The 9,737-nt window shown below is 38.3% G+C and overlaps 3 protein-coding genes across 9 annotated transcripts; 2 read left to right on the top strand and 1 right to left on the bottom strand.

The window, feature by feature from the left end:
• Window positions 1-97: 97 nt before the first annotated feature.
• On the top strand, window positions 98-1,417 carry LOC111462443. The gene has a single exon (XM_023106005.1). The coding sequence runs from the start codon at window positions 441-443 to the stop codon at window positions 1,305-1,307; it is 867 nt and encodes a 288-aa protein (XP_022961773.1). The 5' UTR covers window positions 98-440; the 3' UTR covers window positions 1,308-1,417.
• On the bottom strand, window positions 1,380-4,734 carry LOC111462445 (AMSH-like ubiquitin thioesterase 2). Of its 6 annotated transcripts, none has more exons than XM_023106007.1 (9): window positions 4,584-4,732; window positions 4,203-4,240; window positions 3,961-4,104; window positions 3,561-3,650; window positions 2,766-2,828; window positions 2,585-2,659; window positions 2,147-2,209; window positions 1,903-1,955; window positions 1,380-1,813 (listed from the first exon to the last, which is right to left on the bottom strand). In XM_023106007.1, exons 1-9 carry the CDS (start codon window positions 4,672-4,674, stop codon window positions 1,636-1,638), a joined length of 795 nt encoding a protein of 264 aa, XP_022961775.1. In that variant the 5' UTR covers window positions 4,675-4,732; the 3' UTR covers window positions 1,380-1,635. The 6 variants fall into 6 exon arrangements, with proteins under 6 accessions (XP_022961775.1, XP_022961778.1, XP_022961777.1 ...); XM_023106010.1 differs by having other exon boundaries at window positions 1,385-1,813; window positions 2,766-2,831; window positions 3,961-4,123; window positions 4,584-4,677; XM_023106006.1 differs by having other exon boundaries at window positions 1,421-1,813; window positions 2,766-2,831; window positions 4,584-4,733.
• A 364-nt stretch (window positions 4,735-5,098) lies between these two features.
• LOC111462446 (uncharacterized protein At4g28440-like) lies at window positions 5,099-8,673 on the top strand. 2 transcript variants are annotated; one of them, XM_023106013.1, is made up of 3 exons: window positions 5,099-5,185; window positions 6,379-6,619; window positions 8,091-8,673. In XM_023106013.1, the coding sequence occupies exons 2-3, from the start codon at window positions 6,397-6,399 to the stop codon at window positions 8,279-8,281; spliced, it is 414 nt and encodes a 137-aa protein (XP_022961781.1). In that variant the 5' UTR covers window positions 5,099-5,185; window positions 6,379-6,396; the 3' UTR covers window positions 8,282-8,673. The 2 variants fall into 2 exon arrangements, with proteins under 2 accessions (XP_022961781.1, XP_022961782.1); XM_023106014.1 differs by lacking the exon at window positions 5,099-5,185 and adding an exon at window positions 6,003-6,103.
• The last annotated feature ends 1,064 nt before the right edge of the window (window positions 8,674-9,737 follow it).

Raw genomic sequence — 9,737 nt, 5'->3', positions numbered from 1 at the left:
AAAGACTCTAAAAACCTCATTAATTTAATATATACACATATATATATATATATATAAAGCTTAGTAGAGCTGAAATTGACTATTAATAGTTTCACCAAGAACTTATAAAAGGTCTGAAAGTAGCCATTACAATTTATAATTTAAAACTGGCAGTAAATATAAAATTTATTTGTTCTAAAAAAAGGTCAAAATGAACACAATTCACTCGTTTTTAGTAGTCTAGAAGTTGGTTGCTTCCGATTCCATGAATGAATCAAAGAAGAACCGAGCAAATTGGAAACTTCATAGTCGTCTCCACCAAGCAACTACCTTATTAAATAACCGAGCAAATTCTCACCCATCAGCACCCAAACCCACACCCCTCGCACACACGCGTTTATAGTTTCCGATCTCTTCCTCCCAACGCCATTTTCCATTTTTACCAGTCTGGATACGAGGAGATGCACGCTGGTGAGCTATTATCCTTCTCTCCTTCTTCTTCTTCTTCTGCAACTACAACCTTACATCAGGAAGATTCTGCCGCCACAAAGATGAACATGGGCGTCTCTGCTAATTCCAGCCACGCGGAGCAGATGGAAAGGGACCTTGAATCCTTGGCTTTCGACGACAAATTACGTGTGGAGGATGGTGAAGAAGAAGAAGATGATGACGATGATGGAGAGTTTTCGTTTGTGTGCGCCAATCCTAATGGTTCCTCCCCAATTACCGCCGACGATGCCTTCTATAACGGCCAGATCCGCCCCGTGTACCCACTGTTCAATCGAGACCTCCTCCTTGTGGACGAGAAGGATTCTGAATCGCTTCGGCCGCCCTTGAGGAAGGTGTTCATGGAAAAGCGCGATACTCTGGCTCCCAAATCGGAGTTGGAGTTGAAGTTGGAGGTGGAGGGCGTTGTTGAGGGCACCTACTGTGAGTGGTCACCTTCGGCGGCAGGGCTCGGCGAGAAGAGCAACTCCACGGGCTTCTCCAAGCTCTGGAGATTCCGGGAATTTATGAAGATGCACCGAAGCAGCAGCGATGGCAAAGACGCCTACGTTTTCTTGAGCAAACCCTCTAGTTCCAGTTCCCCCAAGTCCCCCGACAACAAGCCCCACAAGCTTCAACCTCAAACACCATCCTCTGCCTCCGCTCCAAAAGTCAACCGCCTCAAACCCCATACAGCAGCCTCTGCCCACGAGACACACTACGTCAGAAGCAGAGCCCAGAACCAAGCCCACAAGCGCAAGTCCTATCTCCCCTACCGCCAAGATTTGGTTGGCTTCTTCACCACCGTCAATGGATTCAGTAAAAATGTTCATCCTTTTTAAATCAACATTCATTTTCCATGTAAATATTTCTACCCCAACCCATAATTTTGGCATTAGCAATACGATGCGATGCGAGAGAATTAATTCATCTTGAATTTTGTAACTACCAACTGTAACTTCAACACTTGCTTGTATATATCTATCAAACAAGTCTCCATAATCCCTAGGCCTTGGGTTCCAAAACACTGCTACAATTCTCAACATTTAATAATGCGAGCCATTGGATGCTTAAATTCTCAATTCACTGTCATTCTAAACTTGGACATAAAAACAGAGTGCGATTCTTTCGTACTATGAACCGAACCCAAAACCGCTTGGGAGCATTGCATCATGAACGCAAGTCAATGATTTCAAATCTCAAGTTGGAATTTTGGTAGACATTAGAGCAGAGCTCGTAAATGGGACTGCCATCTTCTGGACCTTTGTGAGGGTGAAAACCATCCTCTTGACACTCTCTCAGGATCTTCATCCCACCAGGATCACTCAGTCGAAATATTCCAAAGCTCCTAAAACACAACAAACAGCTTCCACCATATCAATTATAAGTTGAACACAGCAATTGAGTTTCACACCAATTGGCACTTTGGATGGCTACCTTGATGCATCTGTTGGAGCAACGACAATGGCGAAAGCCTCGGGCACCATTACCTGCTCAACCAAAAAAACAAAGGGATAAACTGTGGGATGCATATGATTTCAAGTTTTACACAACTCAGATGAACAGACAACCGTCAATTTCATGAGGAATCAATGACAATGGCAATCAAGGGCATTCACAATGATTTAATTCGAAGTTATTAGCTAACCAGCTACCTCGGTGGTTATAAAGAAGACATTACCTGATATGGATAGTGAGTGTGCAGATCTATTGAAGACATGAAACAACTCTGTGAAGGATGCGTCTGGAATTTATTTTTCAGAAGGGAAAAAGGAAAAGGCTTCAAAGGTTAGAAAATACATATGCTTATATTAATATTTTCAGGAGACAATTCAGGAATATTTACTAACAGTTGCTCAAAAGTCACAAGTGTGAACATCATAATACATATAGATATAGAATGGAAAAGCAAGTAAGTAGTTTTCATCTTATTAATATCCACTCAATGAAAGCTTTCACCAAATCAATTGTCAAAAGATATTGGGACTTTTCTCTTGGTATTCTCACAAGCTTATAATTGGAAGCTAAAACATGAAGCTGAGATGTTATCATACTTGTCCAATAGGCACAAATATTTATGAGGGAAAAGTATAGGCATGTACAATTGGGGACAGCATACATGAATCCATCCAACTGGACAAAGGGATCGTTCGCTATGAATTGCGTAGACTTCTTCCTCGTTTATAGCTTGGCACTGTCATTTGGTATGAAGACAGAAGCAAGTACGGCCTGTAAGAACATTAGAAGGCGGTTTTCAATATAAACCAAAGAATAAAGGTCAAGGGAGGCGATGATCTAACAGAATTGGAAGTCGATTCCTGTTTTGGTATGACAAGCGTAGTCACATAGAAGGTTTCTTTCTCCTGCTTTTAACAGAAAGGGGGAATATATATAAGTTCGTAAAACTTTATTTCAAACAAACATATCCCACAATTAAAGCGTATAAAGCAAGGCAAGGAGCATATCAAAAGAAAAGGGAAGAAGGAAAATATACAAGGAATCGATTTCCCATGCCAGTGGTGTCATGACATTTTAAGTACAATTCTCCAGAATGTAATGTAGGAAATTCAGGGAAGGGGGCGATAAGAACAAAGGTAATGCCACCAACAATCAAAACTAGCTTCGCATTGGAAACTCAAATTATTGAAATCTCATTTCCTTACGTGAAGTTGTTGTGAATAAATGTGACTATTAGCTTTTGGAACGACAGAGATATTATCGACACGAACCAACTTAAGCACAACTCAATTGGTTAAAAAAAAAAACGTCCTCAACCAAGAGGCTAGAGGTTCAAATCTCCTACTCCCGCTTTCGTTACAACTCCAAAAAGTAACACAGCCATGAGTCAACATTTAGTAAAGTTATTTGAACCTCTGAATGACATGAGACAGCCAACTCAATAATTATATACACAGAACTGAAATGAGTTTTGAGGACAATATCAGATGGAAGATCAAAGGTCAATTTAAAATTATTCAAGTAATCTTTAGACATGCAAGAAGCCAAATACAATAACTCTATGGTAAGAATATATATGTACACACACACACATACATTATAACTCCAGCTTCAATGGAAAGTGTAGGAAATCTTACTAAATGGGCTCCAAGAATCCCACAGGTCTCAAGATCTTTCTCCGTGTTACTCTTTGAAAGTGCGAGAAAATCATCCATTAGTCTTGTTGACTGAAAATGAAAAGATTGCAACGATCCTAAGACAGCACCTCGTGGATATCCGGTTTGAGTATAATAGCAAAACCACGAGCATTGGAATTGAGAAGAAAAAGGATATCGATGTCTAAGCCGTAAGGTAGCCAGAATACATGGTTGTAACAAGTGGTTATCATCATCATCAGTATTATTATTCAACGATATGTGGGGTAGAGATAGATTGTTGGTTGGCTAACAAGAATACATGGGTGCAGTGCAACAAGAGGTTAATTTAGTTCTATACACAACAAGAAATAGTTGAAAAAAAGTGGGACTTTTTCCTTACTATATGTAAAGTTTTGAGAAGTCCAGATGCAGATGAGTCATTATTGGAGTTGAAGTCTCCACGCTCGTCATCCCCAGTGATTGGAGAAATTTGTACATCTTGAGGCAATTTTGCTGTACAGGAGATTGCCAGTGATGGGGAATTCTGAGTAACAGGATGCTGCCTGGTTAAACAGTGTCAATATTACATGCTAGATGGGAAAGAATACAGCAGCTTCTGTCCGAGAAGAGAATTGCCATTACCTTCGAGTTCTCATTTCTTGCGAACCACTGTTCATGGCCTAGAGGAAATATGAACACGGACAAATGATACTAATTAAAGACGAAAATAATGAACCCAGCTTATAGTATTGAAACTTTTTATTCGCTAGTGGAAAAATGGAATCGTTCCTGCGATGACACGGCCCTGGAAATTGAGATTCTTGTTCGATATGTAAATCAAAGAATTTAATCTGATTTGTTGAATAGCTATAGTCAGCAAGGAACCACGGACAAAGGGCATCTAAAAGAATTAAATTCCACAATAAAGGAAAACATAATTGGAAGGAAACGCTTAGCTGAATTTATAACAGTTAAAAGAAACGAAGATCTGCGCGCAGGAGAGGGAGTAGAAAGGGGACGAACCTTGGAGTTGGCTGGATAATGATGCAGTGGAAAGCAAATGGGGAAGAAAGTAGGGAGCAATCTGTTCGGCGTGGGTTGTGATCAGCTCCATCCAGTTTTACCCAGAATCGTTTTTCAGGTTTTTGTTAAGGCCCAGGGGAACTCAACCTTCGGTGACCCCGAAGCCGGCAGCCCGGCCCAACAGATTCTCTTGGTTTTTCTTTAACATAATTTATATGGATCCAACCTCTACTTCATTTTCATCAAGTACAATGACTCGTGAATAGAAGGAAAAGTATACTTTATTTTCAAATTAAAAAAATAATGTATGCCAGATGCAAATACGCATGTTTCATCTCTATGCACCTTATCCTACCGAGGATAAATTAAATCTTCACTTTTACTAATTTTATGTTTTGAACCCCCCGAGTTACAAGGTTAAATTTCGAAGGGTAGACACGTGGTCGACCACGATTAAAGTCTTCTGACGATCAATCATCGACGGTTGTTACTTCATACCAACTTTATTTCTTTCCTCCAAGCCAGACTTTGACGGCTACGTTTCTGAAATCAGATCGGCTTCCTTTTTCTCCCTTCGTCTTTGCCTCTACCGCCCGTAAAAGGTGATTTCTAAACCCTAAAATTTCAGTTCCAGTTATTCTTGTACCTATCCTTCTTACATTTTATATTTCTCTTTGCTTCTGAACTTTTTTGGCATTCAGGTTGTGATTTTGTGGTACTTGTTCGGTTTGCATGGTCTTTTTATGATTCCTATTTATGACATTCAAGTCTGAAATTTTATATATAAAATGCGATGAGAAATACTTGCAGAACATTAAGTTTGTTGATTTATAACTAATTTTCGTTTTTCATTGAGGCATTAAGCATGCTTCGAAACATTATTTGAGCACGCGCCATTTCTTCAAGTTCCACATTGGGCCTCCTGTAATTTGATACACCTTCATTTGATTCACGAAATTTTTCGGGACACAAAAGTTATGAAAAACTGTGTATCCGTGGTTTTAATTATTAGCGTTTGAGTTTAAGCGATTAATAGCTTTTAAATGCTCAGAAGCGATTAATGGTGTTGTCATTGGAGTGCATGTTTACGGACGATTAGTTGGTGGGATGAAAATTTAGATGTTTGGAAGTGAACGGAGAAAATGAGATTGGCGGTAAATTAAGAACAAGAACAAACGACATGTTATTTGAGAAAGCTATGCCCTAAATCTTTTGGTTGGGTGTAAGAACAGTAATGCTCTGGTTAGAAAGATAAATGTTTCTCTAGTCACCTTGGTTCATTTTATTATAAACTTCCATATTATCTTTAATTTTTCAGATACAGAGGTAGAAGCTTGAATAATCAAGCAGCCATTAAAATCGTGTCAAAACTTGATGCCAATTGCCAACAATTTAACATTTTTTCTTTAACCACTGTAGGTTGACCTACTAGTCAAATGTAAGCTTAGAGGGAAAGTGTGCATAGCCACCTGCATAAGACTTACGGTCCTACAGTGTCTTTGAAAACCAAATGCAATAGAGTAAGACAATTGTCTCAAGATTAGTCGAAATGATGGGAGATTTTCAAATATTTAAAATATTAATAAGAAAAATAATTTTCCACTTTGCTTTTCGATCTTATCCTGTTTCTTTGAAGGGATAATTTTAATTATTTCACCCATTTTTTGTCATGGATATTTAATCAATCCGAGGCTTTCATCTACCTTGTTGATATGCTAGCACTCTGGGCCTTTTTTTATTCACTACATTTTATTGTCTAACTGTTTTCTTATTGTTTATATATTGGTATGAATAGGCATTTGTATTCGCGGAAATGGCAGAATCAAAACCTGGACTAAGGAAACCAGTATTTACCAAGGTTGACCAACTTCGGCCGGGCACTAGTGGCCATACTCTTATAGTCAAGGTTGTGAATGCTAAGATGGTATTGCAGAAGGGTCGTCCTGATGGTCCTCAAGCCCGTCAGATGCGAATTGCTGAATGCTTGGTGGGTGATGAGACTGGAATGATCATTTTTACTGCCAGAAACGATCAAGGTAAATTTCAACGATATGTGAGCATGCATCATTTGTGTACTTGTATCTTGTATGAAGCATGCCAACTTTCTTATTTGTGCTTTCATTCTGTACATATTACTAAACATTGGACGTTAATTGGTTCTTGATATCCACATGCAACAGAAAAGATGCAGGTAAGAGTTTTCATAACTGATTTATATGGGTGTCTCACTCGTCCACAATGTATTTACACATTTCAATGTGAAAGGTATAGGTTGTTTTGATATATCAACTTCCTATTATTAAAGATTTCATAAATGTTTGTGGCTTTATGTTGTCTTAAAATTAACGAGGAACCTTTTTCACATACAAGGAACTATATTTTTACTAAATGCCGGTACATACAGAGGTTGAAATAAAACAGCAATTGAAATAAATCATCCACACAAAATTGCCTTTTAAAGAACTATAACTTCATACTTTTTCGGTTATATATATGGTGTAATGTCTAATAGTTGGATAATCACTTCAATAGCTCAATTGCATGTCGGATGTTGGATTAATGTAAAGTCCATACATTTGTAAGGATAAGCTCTTTGCCGAATCTTAAGAATAATAGATTTCGAAGGAACCTTCTGTTTTTTTTTTTTTTCTTTTCTTTTTAATGATTTTATGAGGGAAATTAGTGCTATAAGGTCCACAAATGTTTGTTAATGGTGTTCCTTCCACAGCTTCTTTCATCTCTTGATTGCATTTGCACATTTTTTATATTTTGATCTGATTATGCATGCCAGTGAGTGGTCACCGTTCACAGTACTGTATGTTAATTGTATTTTTTAATCACATATGGATGCTTTAGTGATCAAATGGATCTTAGGCTATTTTATTGTACGAGGGAGTAAGAAAATGAGCTGCTGTATTTGTTGTTTTTTTCACTCCTGAAAAAGAAAAGATAGAAGTGGTGAATCATTGAATGGAAAACTGGTTAATAACACCATAACTTTGTAGTTCTATTGTTGCAAAGAAAACTATTCCTCCTCCTGCATTGGCAGATGAAAGAGGTGGACAAGAATGGTATTTTATGCAAGGTAGGTTCATGGTTTGACAGAGGGGAACAGGTGGTGCAGGAATGGGATAGTTTTATGTTGTAGATGAAATTTTTCTTCGGTCGAACTCTTGTTGTTAAAATATATGCCTGTGATTTGACTCAGCCTATCTTTGTGTAGCTTACCTTTGTTCATGAGATTAGTAAATAACGTCATCTAGGATTCCCTTTAAGCAGTCGGGACAATTTTGTAAGTTATGTACCTTGTGATTTTAATTCCAACTGACCCCTATCGTGTTAGTTAGCCAATCCTTAGAGAAGATTTTATATTAATATTGAATCTGCCCTCGTAGCCACAGTTCTATTTGCTTATTTGAATGAGTATTTCTTTTGGCGGACATATTTAAATGGCATTAAAGTTTCCGTAGCTCATTTACTCGCATGTTGTTGCTTTCTTCCGTGTAGTGGACTTGATGAAAGAAGGTGCTACTATTACCCTGCGCAATGCTAAGATTGACATGTTTAAAGGATCAATGAGACTTGCCGTGGACAGGTGGGGCCGAGTTGAAGTTACTGAGCCTGCTGCGTTTACTGTTAAGGAAGATAACAATCTTTCACTCATTGAATATGAACTCGTGAATGTTGTGGAAGAGTGAATTTTGTGATCGTGTTCATTTTCCTGCTGCAACATGACCATAAAATAAAACAATCAAGCTACAAACTCACGAGTTTCCGTTGGGGTGTCGAAAATGCTCGCACAAGTTCATTATTAGGGAATAGAATTATGGAAGCCAGTACGAAAGTTGATTTCCATCCCTGCAGCCAATTGGTGGAACCGTTGGGATCTACAAACAGGTGGGTGATGGCTCAGTTGATGGAAGAAGGCTTGGCTGGCTTTTCTATTTTTCGTTTGTCTAGTATTTTATTGCTTATGAAAACACTTTACGATATCGTGAACTATCATCAGATGACAAGACTAGCACCTTGTTCCGTTAAAGCTTATGTTAATTCAAGGTCGATGCCAACTTGACTGCCTTCGAGTGTCAAATCTTATTCTTAAATGATTGATTACTCCCAAAAAGTGAGGATTTCATTGACCAATAGTTTAGGAAATAATGAACAATGGTTGTGGATCATAGTCTAATCGAGAAACTCGTAGATTTGTTGGGGAGTTTATCCAGGAGAAACAGTGAGGGGAAAATGGAGATCATATGAAGTATTTATGTAATTGCATTACGTATCTTTGACGTCATGCACAGTCATCATTTAAACATTACAGTCATCATTTGAAACAATGTTTATTTGGAGTCCTAACATCTGATGTCACTACTCGCATATCTTTGTATCTTATTTGAAATAGCTCTGTTCTCCAACATGATACCGCATTCAAATGATTGGATGGCCAAAGGCTTCAACTAGAAGAAGTGCTTTACTTTATCTTTTGGTTATGATCGCATTTCTACCCGGAACCAGGGCACTCGTAGTCTCGTCTTCATCTGTTTGGTCAAACCAAATGGTTTTAAATTCTATTGATAGTGTCTGTGGTGGTCTTAATTAGGAGTCCGGAGCGGTCACTTGCAACCCCGTTTCTGGCTTATTCTGGGCCCCCATCCACGAATCTCACGGTTGTAGCGGTCAACCGAATTACATATATACCAACCTTCATCCATTCAAAATGAAAGCAGAGGCCGTGCGATGAAGTTGCCTCTTTCCCATCCACTTTTGGGTGCTCTTCCCTTTTTGCTATTGGTTACATGATTAGTGCCAACACTATTGTGTTCTCCAACCATAACAATATCATGACATTAGTGGAGTTTTTACTTCATAGTTCATTGAAATTTTCAGGTTAATGTGAATTGAATCTACATGCCAATTCGAGATATTTTTACGGTTCTTCTCCTTTGGTCTAGTTAATGATGCAAAATTACCAATCACATTTTAATTTTCGAAAGGCGTTAGTACTTCAGTGAAAGCTACATCGAATACTAAATGAAAACAAAAGACTCAAGTAAGTGCTCTTTTTTTATTTTGTGGCAACAAAGGTAAAGCTATTCCAGCAATCATATGGTGGCACATGCTTCTGAATGCATGAAACTTGATTTGAAAGCATCC

This window comes from Cucurbita moschata, unplaced genomic scaffold, assembly GCF_002738365.1.
Source record: "Cucurbita moschata cultivar Rifu unplaced genomic scaffold, Cmos_1.0 Cmo_Scf00027, whole genome shotgun sequence".
NCBI lineage: Eukaryota > Viridiplantae > Streptophyta > Magnoliopsida > Cucurbitales > Cucurbitaceae > Cucurbita > Cucurbita moschata.
This window is presented reverse-complemented; position numbering and strand designations above follow the sequence as displayed.